At 30.3% G+C, this 20,813-nt stretch overlaps 1 protein-coding gene across 1 annotated transcript in view; it reads right to left on the bottom strand.

The window, feature by feature from the left end:
* The window catches only part of LOC123292996, a 177,640-nt gene that overhangs the window by 82,715 nt on the left and 74,112 nt on the right, over positions 1–20,813 (bottom strand). Inside the window, exon 4 of the mRNA XM_044873710.1 lies at positions 8,655–8,998. Coding sequence (XP_044729645.1) covers positions 8,655–8,998 — 344 coding nt within the window. The remainder of the gene's footprint in view (positions 1–8,654; positions 8,999–20,813) is intronic.

Below are 20,813 nucleotides of genomic sequence, written 5' to 3' on the forward strand. Positions count from 1 at the left end.
AACCATTAAAATTTGTTAAGGGTTGCCTTGTCTTTATACAAAATATTTCATGCTTATTTGATAAATAATTTTACTGATAGATAGCCAGAGTACATTTTTGATAATAAATATTTGCAAAATTGGTGTGTACATATTAGTCATAGACAGACATCCCTGAGCAGAAAAATAGATTAGAAATCTGATCAAGACGTCACTGACATGACTTGTTAGTTTTTTGCTTCAAGTTAAACCCGTTTCGAAAAATCGCCTAGAATTTGATATACATACAAACATTTTTTAAACGGCCTCATTACGATTACAGTGAAACCTCAATATCATATATTGATAATCGAAGTTTCTGGAAAATATGATAATAATAAGAATAAGTTGGTAAGATCATCTTTCTCGCGGATTGCGTCAATCCCTGATGCTGTCTAGAACATCCAATAGACAAGTACCCTGCTTATAGAGTGTTCTTTGTCCTAACCGTGTGGTTCTAAATGAATCCTGGAAGTAAAGGAAATAAATATCATCTATATTTGTATTCCATTTGAGGTTGCTTCGGATACCCTAGAGGTTGCTCGGCAGCCAAAGTATATTTTTTTAAATGTATAGTCCTAATTACTTATTATTGGAACTATGTTCCTCATCGCACGATATTGTGTGCTGGTTGGGAGTTAAAATCAAAAAGCATGCAACAGACACCAAAAACCGACAGTAGGTTATCTAGGAAAGTAAAACATTTTCAATCGATCCAAGTTGCCATTAATTTTGAGAAAATGCAGAAAATCTTTTTGTCACAGCCAATTTGTAATTTTTCTCGAAATTTTACATTTTATCATTTCAAAAAATTGAGTTGTGATAGTTATCAAAAGTTAAAGAAAAAAAGAGATAATATAAAGTAATTATAATGGGTTGACTGCTCAATCAGAAGTACGTCTTTTCTTTAAATAATACTACAATTATTTCATACAGTAAAAACTATAAGAAGCTATAAAATTAAATTCTTTAAAGAATAAAAGAAGTATTTGACTTCTAAAATTAATTCTTTAAATTTTCAGAAAAACATCTTGTAAATCAAAAAAATAAGTGCTACATTTATGATGTACCAAGGTACAAAAGGAATATAGTTCCTACCTGGTGTCCCACGACACCTTTCGTTGTTTTTATACCGTATATATATGAAGTATACATAGTATATTAAGTTTAGCCCCAAGTTTGTGACGCTTAAAAATATTGATGCTACCGAAACAATTTTGGTATAAGTGTTCATAGAATCATCTAATTAGTCCCTTTTCGGTTGTCCATCCTTCCGTCCGTCCGTTTGTCAACATGATAACTCTAAAACGATATCAACTTGAAATTTTTACAGCGCACTCAGGACGTTAATAGTGGGGTCGAGTTCGTAAGTAAGCAACATAGGTCAACTGGGTCTTGGGTCCGTAAGATCCATCTTGTAAACCGTTAGAGATAGAAAAAAAGTTTAAATGTAAAAAATCTTCCGTATCATAAAATAAACAACTTTTGTTTGAAATATTTTTTTGTAAAAATCACTGTTTACTCACAAGGGCACATTTTAGATGCAAATTTTATAGTATTTATTAATATGGGTTTATCAGTTATGTATGTGTGACATGTATGTATGTGTAATGTGATAAAGTAATCAACACCGTCTATACATGGTATTTCAACAATTAACTCAGTTAATTGTTTGTCCTTTTTTGTAATGTGTTCTTTTCGAAATTTTTAATATTGTAAACTTGTAATGCTACACTGATAATATTTTTTCCTGTACTCAGAAATTTTGTAAATCTTTGTATCCATTTTTAAGATAAATTAAATATTGATAGAAGTATATTTTTGATGGCTAGTGTGTAGCTGACAACCCTATTAATACAATGTTTATTCTCTTAATGTTGTTTATACCTTTTGTATCCAAGATAATTACTTTACCTAATTTTAAATTTTATGTATAACGTTTTAATATGGTTGCAACATTGTTTGTGAGCTACACAAAACCTTATATCTACCTAATGTATATATATATATTAAACTTTAATTCTCGTATATCTCTCTACTCCATGTTATATTTCCTTAAACTTTTTAAATTGTATTAAATTATATTCATTTACTGAATACCTACAAAAAAAACACACGGTCTATAAAATATACAAAGTCTATCTTGTATATCCGATTCCAGCTTTGCCATAGATCAATTATCTCCCAGTTGATAGGACCCCAAATTACATTTTTTATTTCGATGAAATGTTAAAACAACAGTTATCAACCCTTGTAGCTCAGTTGGTTCAGGCGTAACCAATTCCGTCGCGCAAAAATTAATTTAATTAATAGTTGTGATAGGCTGGTGAAGGTATGGTAAATAGGCGCTGATAAATGAAATATTGGCCTAAGTGAGTCCTTCCTGAACAGCCAATATATCCTAACATAGTTGTTAAAGCTTTCAGAATTTATGAGCGTTTGCTATGTTTACAATCGAAATCAGGAGGCTTGGGTTCGATTTACAATATCAATACTAAATGTAAGATCTTGTTCATAAACATAATGATATTGAATAATAGAGAAGAATAAAAACAACTTGATTGATATTTTGAAGTCCACTCTCCGAAGGTAATTAGTTGTTAGCGAAACCAAAATAAAATATGGAAGATGGTAACGATGAATCCAATTGATCTTGTATAAGAGGAAATTAGTATCACAAATTAATCATAATAATAATGGGGTTTAACTTCCGTTTCTATGACATATGCCTATAACCGAGGCCACCCACATCATTGTTTGTTAATCCTTATTCATTTAACTACATCCGTACATATACAATTACATTTTATGATGTGGGTGGAATCGGTTACTTCGTTCTTATCCATGCGACGATTTTATCCATGTGATCATTTCTACCGCGCACATTAATTATAATTGTGCACACTGCCGCTGCCTGGATTCGAACCCTCAACCTCATAGTCAGAAGGCAAACGAGAAAAACCTAGCGCCTTATACCGCTCGAGCCATTGAGCTCGACCACAGCCTCTTCTTTATGGCAGAATTATAATTAATAAATAATATCACCATCAACTATAAAATATTAATCATATGATTCCATGACCAAATGGCTAGCACATCAGAATAATATTCCTGTCGTCGCCGGTTTGAGTCCCATCACCCTAATCCTCCGAAGTATCAAATTATATTAAAAACTTAATATGAAGACGTTGTGAATACTAATAGTAAATTTAAGGGAAAGTGCAATATGGACTGGGGAAATCACTGCAGTAAATTTTTTTCCGTGATTCTTGTTGAGCACTATCGAATGCTTGCCTGGGCCATTCTACTTGTCAATGTCAAACTCAAGTTTGGTTCCAGGCATAAGCCATAGAACGACCAGTCTTCGATACCATGAAATAATAATATCGTTTTAAAACTCATAGGTAAATGGACTCTGGATAAAAATTTGATGGAAAATATTATAATGATACAGAAAATTTATTTGGCATACTCAAATCCAACCAGCCCTTTCTCCTAATAATACAGTCACTTTGTCACTAGTATTAAAATTATTAATAAAGAGTAATAATCTAATCTGCCTGTTTTTCTAAGTCTAAAAAAACACACATTTGTTGCTCAACAAAGTGGTCTTTTAATATCCACCCATAAAATTTTGTAAATATATAAAGTTTTTTAATAAAAGTACCTACTAAAAATGATATAGATGCAAAACTGGATAATGTTTGGTGAAAATTTTAAATAATTTAATACATAAATTACTTTAACAAATGCTTTACTAACACATTAGATACCTTACGTATATATAGATAGAGGTCTGTTCTATATGTTTATATTGTTTAGATTTTTACATCAATACGGCGTGTTACAAGTACGATGGTCAATTGCAACCAAGCAAGAATTCTCAATGATAATTGATAGGCGCATATTGTACCGTTCTTTTCAAAGTTTTTCTTAATAATGTTATGAGTGGAATAACAAGGGAAAACAGATGAGCCAACCAGGCAAATTCTATGACGTAAGTGTAAGAAAATGCTCTAAAAATATCTTGAAGTAGGCAATTTGTGATAAATTTTCCCCATGATAAAAGCTGTGATAAATTTCCTTCATGATAAAAACTTTTTTGAAGGTCATTTACCGATTAATTTTTTTACTATTAACATTATTGTGAGTTCTTATACCAGCCAAGAGGTCCCTGTGTTATTTTGATCAAGGGACTTTGAACTATCATTTACAGCAAAAAAAAGAACATTCACCGTCCTTGTTCAGCCGAAACACTTTAATTATTAACATACTATTTACGCCCGGTCACGTTGCGTTGTGACTTGATATGATTATTCCCTTGATATGTATTATCAGGGGAGTAAATATAAATAGTCTAGAACTGCATTTGACATTTATATGACTTTCATCCCTCAATTATTTCTAAATATTCTTTCCAGTGCGAATTTTTGGGAAGCAAAGTATGTTTGTTTGTTTTAAAATTCAACGATCTGTCAATAATAAAAACTAAGTAGCGTTCTCAAGCGGTCTTCCATGCAAGTACTGACTGTGCTCAATATTGCTTAACTTTAGTGATTGGTCGTGATTCGATTATTAAATTTGGTATGTATGTCACGCGGTATGAATGTGGCTTCTGAAGTGACGATCGTGAATACGAAACTATAATTTTTACTCTCTTATAAAAACTATTACATTTAATAAAATCACTTAATGATGTTAAAGTTGTGAAAGTTTTCACTTCAAAAAACCCACTCTTTTAATAGCCGAGGCATTTCATAGACCACGGCTGCTTTTTTTAATGATTTATCCTTGCTTATGAATACCATATTGACTAAAGAAGTAAATCCTTAATGATTTTTCCAACTATTATGTGAAATTTTTTGCTAAAATCTATTTATTTGGATTTGTTATTTAATCTTTATATATTATAAATGTAAAAGTAAACATTTTGGTTGTTTGTTTGTTTGTTTGTTACGCTTTCACGCTTAAACTAGCGAATGGTTTTTAATAAAACTATACACTAATATAGCTGATATATCAGAATAGCACATGAAAATAAAAAATTTAAATAATTTAATTTGACATTTACCATTTTTTAGATTTTTACAGAAATCTCATAGATCTGATCCATCTATAATCATCATTTTGAATCCTTAATTAAAGAACTCTGTAAAAATCGTTTTGGTTTTTCGTTCTATGGAACATCTTGTAAGATTTCGCTATAATAAAGGACCATTGAAGCCCATTACTATTTTAATATATGTTTTAATTGTATTGCCTAACATCATAAACATTAACAATATGACTTGGAAAATGGAACACAAGTAGAAACAATCTTTATTTGCTTAATTTATATATTTATATTTTAATTACAAAGACTTTGAAATAAATATGTATGTATGTATGAATGTACTAGCTTGATACCCGCCCCTATTCACTGGGCTTAAAAGAAAAAACCCCTTCCATAATACTGGAAGGGATTGTCTTACGCAGCTAAAAGATATACACAGTTTTAAATTTTTTAAATTGTAAAAAAGTCAGAAAAGATGGCCATGATTTGTTGTTGGCATTTACTGTTTTAAATTTTCACAGAAATCTTTATTTATTTAATTTATGGTTCAAAAGGATGATCATTTTGCTCTATCTATGATCATTATTTTGATCCATAAATTAAAGATTTCTGTAAAACCATTTGCTATTTTTGGCGTGAAAGCGTAACAAACAAGCAAACAAGCAAACAAGCAAACAAACAAACAAACAAATAAACATCCTTACTTTCACATTTATTATATATAGGGAAGGGATGTATGTACCATACATATTCTGAATGTGATAATTTTAAAGGTGTAAAATATAACTAATATGAAGCAAAATGTGTACATTTTAAGATCAATTAATAGTAAGTGTGAGAAAATGATTCAATGTTGCTTTAAATTTCTTCGCCTTAAGTATGTTATGTAGGTACAAATTTTTTATTGGCGTGAAACATTCTTTGATTGACGTGAAAATTTATAATTTCTTAAGAATCCTCTAAAATATTCATTGGTGGAAAAAAAAAAGCGGTTTATCAAATAATAATGACTATAGTGCCACCTGGATACTTTCATTTTTCGAAATTACGTTAATTTTCAGTATTTCACAACTGGGTCCAGTGGAATGAGAAAAATTTCTTTTATCCCTGGGTAGGTAAAAACACCCTTTCATTACAATGGTGAAATAAAATTTTATTGGGACGGTATTTTTACCCACCCTGAGACTATAGATATATTTCTTATTCCACTGTACTTGAGTGTAAAAGGTGAAAATGGGAAAAATTAACAAAATTTTTGGAAAATAAAAGTATCCAGGGCAAATTGAATATGAATACCTATAAAATATCCAAATTTCAAATCAATAGTACATGGTATAATCGCAGTGCGGGAAATTAAATTGTAAACTTAAACCATTCTTATCTGGAAAACCGTTTTTCTTTATTCATGTTTTCCCACCAATCAATATTTAAAAGGCTTCTAAAAATATTATTGTCTTAATTGAAAATCGAGGGTGTTTCCATGAATGAGGGTGTTTGAAGGATAAAATTGTTTAAATTTCATTCACGGCTTTCATTTAACAGCTCTGACATTTGACTGTCGAAGCTTTTCAACTATGCTAGTTTTATGATTGTATGAAATTTAAATTATAACTTGGTTTTTATTTATCACAATGTATAAAATTAAATTAATTTTTTTATCAACAAATTCATCAAAATATATTCAATAAAATTATTCGAAAAAGATGATATAATCGAACAATAAAATTGACAGGAGATAATTTAATAAATCATATAAAGACATTGATTGTTTAAATATTAATAAAAAACAAACAGTGAGGGATATGACGTTTAAAAAACTGTTCAAAGTTATATTGAAATCGATTTTTAAGTTATACTTCTAAAAATTATAATAAATTTATTCTACTGGGTACCTCTTTATTCTGAGTTTTAGAGCATTGACATCGTAATTTTTGAAATCATCAAATATTTTCTAGTCAACCATGGGGATAAGAAAAACGAAATTGGTTTTCGATAGGCATTGCCAAGTACACTGAATGAATTTTATTTGACAATCTACTATTGGTAAACAATTAGTATAATGAAACTAAATATCTTAATAGAAAGGGTTTGCATCTTTAAAACTTTCCAAAGTAGCGTATTAATTTGTAAATACTTCGCATCCAAAAATTGACTTCTCAGGGCTGGGTCTTACCCCTCTTTTGGAGGCGTTGTTGTGGGTTTTAATCTGTTTTTTTACAAATTACAAAAAAACTAAGCAAAAATAAAAAAAAATTTAAAGTTGCTTTAACTGTGTTTTATTTCTTTTCGATTTTCTGCTTCGAAATTGATCAAGTAAGGCAAATTTTAAAATGGGACATTTTTTGCTTTATCAATCAATTGAAAAAGGATCTATCTTGTAAACCGCTAGAGAAAGAACAAAAGTTTAAATGTAAAAGTGATTCCCTATAAAAAAATAAACACCTTTTTCTTGAAACATTTTTTCGTAAACATCGCTGTTAACCCATGAGGGCGAAAATTAATTCAAAACTTTGGGGTCTTAATTTTCTCCAAAATATTAAAAGATAGGGAGTTAAAATTTCAGGTAACTTCAACTTGTGAAGTATTCTCGAAAAACGAAAAAAAAAATTACTATTTAAATCAGCTAGAGCTTTTAGTTGAACTTTTTTTTTATATGATACATGGTTTTTTGTATTTTGTAAAAAACTAATTAAAACCCCCAACTAATTCCGAAAATACTGGGTAAGTCCGCCTCTGAGTTGTCGATTTTTTTATACGAATTTACAACCTAATAAATAACTGGAAAATTTCAAAGAGGCAACCCTTTGTTCTTTATAAGGTATAATATTTTTAGCTAACACATCAATTTTTTTTTTGTAGATGCTAAGCATTGTAGGCATATAATGAACGATATAAAATTTTTTTCATCTTGATTTCAGGGTGAAAAGAAGACCATTCTGTTTGAAAGTGAATATATATATACAGCTTGTTCTGTTATTGACTGCAGAAACCCAGATTCCGAAAATAAGTTCATCAAAAGCAACAAAAAAACTTTTTTCCAAATTTTGGATCTGAGGCCTTATTTGGGAGATAATGGTATGGCAAAAATTGATACATTTGTTCATTCAATGACTATCATTCGATAACCAGTGGCCAATGATAATCAGTAAATAATAGTAAGTTTCACTTAATAATGGAAGGTATTTTCAAAAAATTATAAAATTATTTAATTGAATTTGGTCAAACTGCCCCACTCTTTATATTTTTATTCTATTATTTGAGAAAACAATTTATTTATTGAAGTTAACGATTTATCATTGGACGTAAACAAACAAACCACACCCATTCTCGCATGGTTTGTTTGTTTACGCACAATAATCTTATGTTTTTTTAAAATAATATACAACAAATGTATCAATTTTTGCCATACCCGTATCTCCCAAATTAGGCCCTAGATTCAAATTTGGAACTGTTTTTTTTTTTGTTGCTCTTGATGAACTTATTTTCGGAAGCTACTTTTCTGCACTCAATAACAGAACACGTTGTATATATATATATATCAATTAAATAAATAGTATCTACATGAAACGTTGGCTATACATACCTTAAAACCCGTTGGCTACGATCATATTTAACAATTTGATCTTTGATATGAACTTTATGACTATTCGTCTGCCGGACAGCCAATAATGCATGTTTCCCACGAGGTATCAAACGCTGTTCGATACGATAACGGCATGTAATATTACGTGGATATACACCAGGATAATTTGGTGATTGTATACGGCATGGACGTCGATCACAATTTGTTAAGATACGATCACAATATGTACCAGTTTCAAGTTCACCACGCCATGTTGTCATTGAACTGTTACCATAACGCAATTTTGCTTCACTGCGTCGTAAAAATTTATACGCCAATTTAAAGTCAAAGTTGTAACCAATTCCCTGAAACAAAAATAAATATATATTTTAACCACTTCATTGAAATCGTTAAGGTACTTCTAACGGCATGAGATCAAAATTAGTTTTGTACGAAATTGTGTAAAGACGTAATTTTTAATCTTTTATAGATGTTACAAATGCCCATCTCTCTCTTTTATCTGCAATAAATTTTCTTAATTGTATATATTTAAGCAAAGGATAGGAATGCATGGCCTGCGAGTGTTCAAGGTAGGAAGAAGCAGATCGACACCCGCGCTACCAGTGATTAATTGAAGCATAAAAGGAGGCTGTTATTACTAATTTTTAACTAACCCTTAAATGGTATAGTAAATGTTAAATTAAAAGTAACTCTTTAATGTAAACAATATATACAAATCAAAGACTTATACCATTACAATTATATTAGTAAAATAATGTGTCGTTTCTGTGGTAATTGCATGAGAGTAGCTATATTTTTTCCTCGTATTTTCAATACGATCAAGATAATGCAAAAATAAAAATATTTTAAATTGAAATCTTATATATACAGAGTTGTTCCTGCTATACGCCACGGAAGATTATTGCTTGAAAAAATTTTGTTTCAGAAATAGATAGAAGGTTATTAGCTGCACATTTTAAAATTATTTTCGGATGGCCAGAAACGCGGAATATATCAATGTTCTATTTTTTTTATATCGAACACTCTGTTTATTATTTAATTTTCTGGGTCTACGATCAAAATAAAGGTGTTTTTCATCGAAATTTACCTCACTTAGAACTTCACGGTTTTCGAAATATTATGTATTTTCTGAATTAATAGGTATCATTTTAAACGTATAATTTCACAGAACATATATCAGTTTTTCGAACCAAATTTCCAAATTTAATTTGGAGTTTACTAATCAATTGAGTTTCTTATTGCAACTGTGAGTCATTAAAATAAATATACAGGTTGTCCCAAAATAATGACTAAAGAAATACAAGTTTTAAACGACAATAACTTGTATAATTTAAATACAACACAGAGTTTATGTCAACAGTAAATGTTAACTTTCAAATACTATCAACTTTCCTATCTGTATACGTTTTCATAAAAACGCACATTAGTCGGAATATGAAGTTCTATTTAAGGTAGTACCTACACGAAAGTGATATTTCAAGAATTTCTCAAAACTCAGAATATAAAATATTTAATTCATAATACACATGCTGTTAAAATTAGAAGATGATTTACCATGCCATACATGAGATATTAGCAATTAAAAGTGACGCAATTTGTACGTGTACATGGGAGAAGCGTATAAAAATACACAAATTTACAAATATTATATTTATTTATCAATGAATGACGTTCACCATCTCTATGAAAATCTAATATAATGTAGAATACTATATTTAGAAAATATATAAAAAAAAATAAAAATTATTTACCATATAGTTTCGATAAAAAACTTAAATAAATAACTCGTTTTAGCGATGATTTTTTGTGTAGAGGATATAAAGACTAATGGTAAAGGTATATATCATAGTGTGTGTGTTTATACGTATAGGAGATATGTTAGTGAGGAACTACAGTCTTGTGAAAATAATATATGGTATAGTCATAGTAGTCATAGCACAGTTAATGCGCTGAATGATAGTATTAGTCCAAAACTTTTTGACTGGACTGTCGCGGAGGAACTACTTTAAAATATATGAAGTTCGTTTTCAAATGGGGTGAAACTTTTCAAATAATCACCCGGTATAAACTATTTACAAAAATGAATTTTAAATATACTATCCAAATAATATAACAGTACAAAATAAAGTGTATTTTCTAATAGTAATGTTTAGTTAAGGAAGTAATATCAAATTCAATATATTAAACACTGAAATACAATAAAATATACGTACATTGTACACATTATTATAATACTACTCTCACCATATGTATGTTGATACTGTGTATGTTATAAATCAACTAACCGATCTCGTCACTCGTCATTCTTAATGTAATTGTTTGCATCATAAATATAGTGTGACCAAAAAGTTGTATACGCAATGTTCTAAATAAATAGTCTCAAAATGTTAAATATTTCATATTGTACCAACCACCTGTTATGCATTTGGGTTAAATACGGTAATTTGGGTTAATAAAATTTTAACGCTTAAAAGCATTGATTTCAACAAATTTTTGGTATAGATGTTCAAAAAATCACATAATTAGCCTATTTGCGGTTGCCCGTCTGCCTGGATATCTGTAAACAGGACAACTCAATGACGAAAACAAATATCAAGCCGAAATTATGTCTGTAAACACGACAACTCAATGAAGAAAACAAATATCAAGCCGAAATTATAGCGTAATCAGTACGTCAAGGTCGTGAGGTCGAGATAATACATGAGCTACATAGGTCAAGATCTTGGGTCTGTAGGATCCATCGTGTAAACCGTTAGAGGAAGAACAGAAGTCGAAATGTATAAAATGTAAAAAATAAACAACTTTTGTTTGAAACATTTTTTGTACATATCACTGTTTACCCGCGAAAAGGCATATTAGCCTAGAAACTTCATTTTCAACTTATGAGGTCATCAAAAACCAAAATTTTAAATTTGCTCAGTCAAATCCAAATTATATCCAATTTTGATTAGCCAAGTATGAAATCCTACTCTATTTAGGAAAAAGTTTTCAAATTTGTAGTCTTTAACCTGACTTTAAAGGGTTTCAAGAATGGCGTCGTGGTTCTGGCATTTGTGACAAAGGTGAATGGTAGCGAAACACTAACGTCAAAGTTGAAAAGTGCGAACCAAAATTGTGGGTTTCTCGTGACTTTTTTTACCTAATGATGTGATCAAAATCCAGAAATTTTTGTTTTGCTTTCTCACATCCAAATTACATCCAATCTTGATAAACCAAGTTCAAACCTTTTCAAATTTGAAGGTAAATTAAACCTGACTTAATTGTTAACTGTCCGACATTGGGGACAGTTTTGATAAAACAAGTATGTAATCCTACTAAATTTGGGCCAAAATTTTTAAATTTAAAGTCAAATTTAACCCAAAATTGTTGACACTAATAAATAAAAATAAAAATTCTGTGAGTTGGAAAAATGTCACTCTGTGTCTGGCACAATTGTTTAAGATGATTGGCATGAATACAGCAGGTTCGGGTTCGAGTCCTTGTACGAATGTGTTTTTGTTTCATTCTCTTAAAATGTTTTCCTTTTGAAATTCCCAACTCCAAAACCTTACAGTGCATATTTTTCTGAAATTCATAAAAAGTATTCTTTCATCCAGATTATGGAATCAGGTGATCATCCCTTGCATAAAGTAGAAAACAGCATAGCGAAATCGATTCGTAACTATTATTGAAAAATATGCTAATGTGTTCATCCACATAATTTTGGTATACCAAACAACACGTATTTGAAATTAACACATACATATACATTATTCAACTAAAACGTGTATTTGGCTACGCTATATATGCCACGGATGGATTGCCGTATCGGCTGTTACTTGTTTTAAAGAACCGTTTCATAACACAGCTTCAAGTTGTTTAGCGAGTTTCATAGTAACTGAGCAAAATTTCATAAACGTTTTGAATTTATTTATATGTAAAACAACGAGAAATGATATACAGATAAAAGTTTGTCCAATTACTATTATTATAAATGTGAAGATAAGGATGTTTGTTTGTTTGTTTTTAACGCTTTCACGCAAAAACTTGCGAATGGTTATAATCAAACTGTACAGCAATATAGCTCATAAATCAGAATAACACATGAGCAATAATTTATAAAGATATATAAAAAAGAAAAAACAATTAAAAAAATTAAAAAAATTATATTTAATCTGACATTCACTATTTTAAATTTTTACAGAAATGTTTAATTTATAGTTCAAAATGATGTTTAAATAATAATAAGCTTTATTGATATAAATTAATAAAATTTGAATCAAACAAAGTTCAAACTTAAATAACAAATCCTGACAAAAAAATTAAGAAAGCAATAATACTAGTAATAATAACAGAAATAATAATATAATAATCGTATAACTAAAAAGTTAGAAAAAATACAAAGATGCAAAGTAAACAGTTTACACAAGAAAATTTTTTCTTTTTTCCAAAAACCCACTTATAAATTTGCAAACTTTCACACACATAGACGGATCTCTCACATTTAAAATATTGTCAACTGTATCACCCAATACACGTATAATATGGTCTCGCATTACTAAGTCAACTCCCGCACAGTCTAAGAGAAGATGATGACCTGACTCGCACCCATTGCACAAAACACACACACGTTCTCCATCTCTCTTCGCCTTGTTTTCCCAAGCAAATCTTCCGAGTCTAAAATTTGTTAATACTCTTCTCAAACTCCTATCATCTAACATTTTTAAATATGGGGCTCCATTATCAAATTTTCCTATTATATTAAAGGTTTGTAGAGACCTTTTGCTTGCAACACTTTTCAGCATATTATCTCTATAAAAATCTTCCACACGAGCTTTTACGCGTTTTTTCCATTGGATATAATCCACATTGCTCCCAACGTGAAGTATGCCTTCATCCACTAACTTTCTAGCACAGTCATTCATTTGTATGTAATTAATACAATTTTTAGCGCTTTCTTTTTGTATCAGCCTACCTTCATTGTTCAAAACTCTAAACATGTAAGAGAGAGATTGCAGAGTTGAATATGCTTCCAGCGGAAATTCACCAATTTCTAGCAATACTGCGTCGCTCGGCGTACACTTAGCTACGCCCAGAATTTCTTTATAGATTAAGTTTAAGAATTTTGTTAATTCCACAGAATGCTCTAAACCCCATACTTGGCAAGCAAATGTGAGTAATGGAATTATCAAAGCTTTAACCATTTGGATTATTACCTTAAAAGGAAATTCATTGTATCCATACATTTGTTTACGAATGGACATCCACACACTCCTTGCTTTAACTATCATATTTTCATGGTGTGTCTTCCACTGCCCATTATAGTTGATGTATGTTCCCAAATATTTAAATACTTTCACATACTCAATAATTTTTCCACTAATAGACCACTGCTCCTTCACACTATGCTTAGAGCCTTTACTAATTATAAGCATTTTTGTTTTTTCTGTATTTAAATTTAAATGCCATCGATTGCAATACTCATTTACATTAGCCAAAGCTCTTCTCATTCCTCCTATACTTTGTGAAAGCAGAACCACGTCATCTGCATACATCAGTAGTTTTATCTCATGAGATCCAAAGCAAGGTCCAACAGTGTCCAAAGAATTCAAATACTTGGGCAGATCATTTATAAATAGAATGAAAAGAAGAGCGGATAATTGGCATCCTTGACGAACACCTCTATCACTACTAAAGGTCTCAGTTACTGCATTACTATCGTATTTAATGCACCATGATGCATTAACGTAAATCGACTTAACTGCTTCAATTAAATCGTTTGGTATGCCCATATTATATAATTTTTCCCAAAGCATGTCTCTGTTTACCAAGTCGAAAGCCTTGGTAAAATCAAGAAAACAACAATAGAGTTTACTCCGTTTCATACGGATGCTTCTGTCAATAAGGCCTTTAAGGACAATAATATTGTCCTGCACTCCATATCCTTTCCTAAAACCAGATTGATATTCAGATATAATACTGTTATCTTCAACCCATTTCGTGATTTTGTTCGCAAGCATTCCCGTGTATACTTTACTTATGTTAGGCAACAGAGACAGACCCCTATAATTATTAGCATCCTCTTTGTTCCCCTTTCCTTTATAGAGGTTACATATGACACCTGTCGACCATGCTGACGGAAAATATGTATTTTGCCCCATTTTTTGAAAGAGTCCCGTTAACACACTTACAAAGCTATGATGAGTGCTAAGACATAAAATGAATTCATTCAGAATGCCATCCTTTCCAGGTGCTTTGCCCTTTTTGACATTCATTAGCGACCACTGTACATCCTCTACACTCCATTCGAGACCTGGAACTGTTGTTCTGTTGTTTGAAATAATATTATTTACAGACGCATCATCATGATTAAATAAATCTTTGTAATGCTTGATCCAATTTCTTATAGGTATTTGCTTGCTGTCATATATGTTTCGCGTTTTTATTTGTTGCCATAGTTTTTGCGTGTCGTTTGTCTCTAGAGCGTTTTTTATGTTTTCAATTTTCTTTTTTTCCAAGCATTTTTTTTTATGACTACAAAGTAGTTTGTATTCACGCTTGCTATTTAAAAAGAGTTGAATATTATTTACAGATTTCATCTTTCTCATTTCCCTTAAGCATTTTTTCATAAACTTTCTTTTAGCTAGGCATTCACTATCGAACCATTCACATTTGCCAATTGGGTTATGACACGCCATATTATGTTTTCTGGAATCGGATAATAGATATTCTATCCACAAATCAAACACTTTAACAGCCGAATCTAACTCGTTTTGTTCAGTAAAGTATTCAATTCCAATTTTGAAAAATTCGGATTCCGATGACGAAAGTCTATTTTCAACTAACTTTTCACTTTCCGTTGACCATTTATATCCTTTAATCGAAAATAATCGTATCCCACAATCCAAATTCTTCCTTACATTACCATTGCTGATAATTGAAAGCTCCATCGGAAAATGATAGGAAAGACATTCTTCACCAACATTCATCTTGTCAACATGTTGAAACAGCTCTTGTGACAAAATTATATAATCAATAACACTAGAACCTAGTGAGCTAACATATGTCCATTCTCCATGTAAATCACCGTTTACTCTCCCGTTGGCTAAATATAATTGCGTACGTTCACAAAGCTGAAGTAAATGCTTGCCATACTTATTGATTTTATCGTCTTTGCTTAATCTGTCATTTAAAGTCAAGCCATAAGTGTCAATTTCTTCTATTTCAAGTTCTTTCATTCTGGCGGTCCTAGCATTAAAGTCCCCTCCAATAATTATTTGAGCAAAGGGGAATTTTTTCGACAGTTGCAATATTTCCTCCTCAAGAAGAGTAAATATATTGTGTTTCGCATAACGTGAGCTTTCAGGATGTATATAAATTATTCCCAATAAAATGTTCATTTTGTTCACTCTTAATAACGACCACAGACTTTCGTCCAATTCAGTATTTAAGAACTTAATATTATTTTCCCATTCCGATTTGTATAATAATGCTATACCACCGGGATACCGACCCTTCTCTGAAAATCTATGCCTATTCTTTAAAATACATTCATATCCCCGTACATTACATTTACTTCCCTCTGGCATCCAAGTTTCAGTGAGACCAATAAAATCAAATTTTCCTTTATATTTTAAAAATGTTTCATCGTTTAACCTTTTATACAAGCCTTCGATATTCCAAAAACAAAAATTTAGAGTTCCTAGTTTTTTGCAGATGGGATTTTTTTATTTCCTGAGCTGTTACTGATGTTTATAGATGGAGTAGATCTAAAATCATCATTTTGAACCATAAATTAAAGGCTTGTGTAAAAATTTAAAATAGTAAATGTCAAACAATTCAGAGCCTCCTTTTCTAATATTCTCAATGAATTATGACTATTATGCAATTTATAAAATTGAAAGCTATGCATATCTTTTACCTGTGTAAAACAATCCCTACCTCTATTTTGAGTGTTATGGAAGAGAGATAATCGAGAATAAGAGAGCAACATTGCGATAGACTTTACTTTTAAGCCCGGCTAGGCCCGGGTGGGTATCAAGCTAGAAAAATAAAATTTGAGAATGAGAAAATATTTTAAAAGAATATTTAAGACGGATAATTTATTAGTTAGACATCAATATATTTGTTTTATTTCATAGTTCAGGATTAGTTTCTTGTGATTGTGCCGCTTCCTTCTTCTGATTCTGCCGATAAGTCATTCTGATTTGTAAAACAACTGATTCGGCAATACACGGCGACATATACATCGATAAATTAAACATTATGTATATATTTGTATTGTTATACATATATGTATGTAATCTATACATATTGTTTGATGGAACGTTAGCCATATTGACACGCCATGACAGACGTTGCATTACATGATGATGCTAATAAGAACAGTATGGATTCTCGAATTAGTAAAGCTAACCGCACGGGATAGTCAGAAATGAGTTGAGGGTATCCGCAAGTCTATCGTAGGTAGATGTGCAGCTGAAATGGTTTCGGACCTAATAAAATACTCACCTATTAAAAGTTAAATAAAGATTAAAAATTTACGATAAAATAGAGCAAAAGCTTATAAGACGCTCTGGATTGGATTTAAAAATAATATTTGAGGATTTAACTGTATACTAATATTTTGGTTATTTATAGGAATACCGGTTTGCAATTTTGTACAGTTATACAGGGTGGTAAGTCACTTTTTTAAGATACCTAACCGAAATCAGATAAAATTTATTAAATTCAGCTTACTATAAATTGTCAAATAGGGCCGATTGTTAATATTTTGCCTAGCGAGAGATATTTAGAAATTATAAGAAACACGTGAAAACAAACAATTGACTGAGTTTATTGTTGAAAAACCACGTATAGACATATTGATTACTCTATCACATTACACAAATACCTATACATGTCACACATGCATAACTGATAATACATACTATAAAATTTGTATCTAATGTGTGCGGTCGTTAGTAAACAGTGATGTTTACAAAAAAATGTTTCAAACAAAAGTTTATTTTATTATAAGGAACTTTAGTTTATTTTTTTATAAGGAACATTTTTTACATTTAAACTTTTGTTCTATCTCTAACGGTTTACAAGATGGACCTACGGACCCAGTATCCTACGAACCAATGACCCAGTTGACCTATGTTGCTCTTTTACGACCTCGACCTCAGTTTTTACGTCCTGAGTGCCCTGTAAAAATTTCAGCTTGATATCTGTTTTCGTTTTTGAGTTATCGGGTTGACAGGCGGGCAGGCGGACAACCGAAAATGGAATAATAAGATGATTCTATTAACACCTAACCAAATTTTTTTTCGTAGCATCAATATTTTTAAGTGTTACAAACTTGGGGCTAAACTTAATATAGTATGCATATTTCATATATACGTGGTATAAAAGTTGCTTAGAATATCTTGTTATACCCATATGCCGATTTTCAAGACAAAATTAGCATTTTTAAATTTTTTATTATTTGAGTCTTTACTCAAAATTATTATAAGTTTATGGAATATTTGAATTCATAATTCAATCAAGGTTTTTTTTTTTTGGTGTGGTTTCGCTGAAAGAAAAAACCAGCATTGTTGTAGGTACCTTTTTCATGACAAAATTCGCATTTTTAATTTTTTCCTTGTTTTGGTGTACAAAATTATTACAAGTTTATGAATAGGTACAAAATTCAAATATTTCAGTATTTTTTAAGAAAAAACCAACATTATCGTACGTTTTGATTTGGCGTAAAATTTTCGTGATTTTGATCCGTGGGCTAATTATATTATCGGGTCAATTAACGTTTTTGTATGACCTACCATGATGACGCAATGAAGTTGTTAAATACAGTTTTTTTGTTATAAAATGATTTATTGAATTATTTATTGTAATTCATTGTGTTTGTTTTTATCGCACGTAAACTTTTGATGTATTTTATATGGTTTTGAATACAAGTCTACATTAAAGCTATTATGTAAATTGAAAGCTTACAAAATGTATGTATGTTTTATTATAAACGATTTTAATTCTTGTGTGTGATTTGTATTCGCATTTTTTCTATTCAGTTGTTATTACATTCTGTCATGAAATTATTAACATAGAAGCAACAAGTTTAGAAAATAAATCTAACTAACAACAGCTAAACTGGTAAGAATATACGTGTTATATGCTATTCTTTTAGTTATACAAGATGGAGATTGGCATAATAATCAGGGGATTTTTGACCAGAAAGATGAAAAACTAACTCATAAAAATGAACTGGGTCGGGAGACGCAAGACAAAAGTAAAATTTCACTCTCTTTATTTTGAGACAAAACTATAAATATATCATAAATATTCATAATTGATTGTGTAAAACGGCATTTTGGTCTCCTTTTTTCAAAACCTTTTCCTCCGTCAATCTAAATTTTTACTAAGCATTATTTTACGAACGGAAAACACGTGTGTTAACCTCACAAGTATTGCATGTGAGCCGCATAAATCTCTGCCTGTCTATATAAAGCGTTCAAGGTTTTATAAGCCATGCCTGTTCATTTCTATTGGTCTATAGTTTTATAATTATCCAATAGAATAGTTATATTCCAATCTTATGACGTCATGCTTTTTAACCGATTCACTTTCTGTATTATTTTTTTTTAGTAATTTCACTTGAAAAACTTCTTCGGTTGTCATCGACCATAACAACACCAGAATTGTTGTTTGGTATATAATATAAATTATCATTTACCTTCAATGAATCCTTTAATACAGAATTTAATTGCTTACCAGATTTCTATATTTGCCAGAATATAATATTATAATCAAAATATTCAAATATTGAATAAACACTATAATTATTAATACAATTATTATTATTATTATTATTGCATGATATGTGCAAATTCTAAAATCAATCTAATAAGATGGTCATATATCCATTCATTAATACGTGTGTATATCATCTAAACATGGACAGTATATATATAGACAACTCATAGTCCGAAAAATGAATACTCTGTATATAGGCAATATATCAAGATATTTGCGCCATGAGCAAGAGAACTCGAAAAGTAAACGAGTTTTCAGGACGTAAAAAGTAACTTTGATTTCGTAAAGGAGTCATACAGATACAATTCTTGTTCGTTATCGACAGAGTTTACTGTAAGAGATCAAATACAAAAATGTAAAACAATAGTGTCTCCAAAACTTTACAAGATAAAAGTTGAAAATTTGTGTTTAGCTTCAAATAGTGAGTCTGCTGTATAGATGTTTTTGAACAAACTTTATTAAGAAATCAGTTTGATCAGGCTAATCTATACAGGGTATTTCTACAATTAACTCGGTCAAATGCTTTTTCTCTTTTTTTCATGCACGTTTTCTTCGAACTATAACGATTTAAAATTTCTTGTTAAGCCCTGAGTGCCATTTTTGTCAATACAAAACTGAAAGTTTTTTTAAAATCGCATAAGGGTTAATTGTTTTACTTAAATTCAAAGTTCGAAAAAGGGCCGATCCTTTGATTTACAAGAACTTTTTCTTCATAGTCTCAAGGTCCAATTTGTAGATGTGAAAAATACTGAAACCAATTAACAGTTTTGTTTCAGTTTCATATCTAAGTATACCTATCTTCAAATTTTCAGCTTTAGCAAATTCAACGAATTTTTTTGGCCTGGATCTTAATCCATATATGATCTTGTAAAATCTTGAGGCGCATTGAATGATCCTTGTTAGTTTAAACTGAGAGCCTCCTGCTTTTAACTAATGTCATTTATGGGTGACGCTATTTCCCGGTTTTTAGTAAAATAATAGTTTGTCCTTCATAAACATTTTTTTTTGATAGTATTAAATGACTGTTTAAAGGGAAGGGGATATAGTAGAATTTTGTTACAAGAAACACTATATATTATAACCTAAATTATACGCTGTCTATCAAACAGTACTTCCTAGTAAAACACTTGCATTACGTAGAACTAGGTAGAATTAAACATATATAGAATATTCGTTTAATATTGAACACGAAATATTGTATATCAGGTCGTATAATTTAGGAGTTTAATACTTTTAAAGCTAAATCTGCAAAATTGAACTGACTAAATTATTGGAAAATTCAAAATGGGTGATGATCAGTGATATATTTATGATGGTGGAAGCATTCGGAAAATTAAAAGATTCGAATTCTCACATTGACTATATTAAATTGTAGTCACTTGCATTTTT

This window comes from Chrysoperla carnea, chromosome 2 (assembly GCF_905475395.1).
Source record: "Chrysoperla carnea chromosome 2, inChrCarn1.1, whole genome shotgun sequence".
Taxonomy (NCBI): Eukaryota; Metazoa; Arthropoda; class Insecta; order Neuroptera; family Chrysopidae; genus Chrysoperla; species Chrysoperla carnea.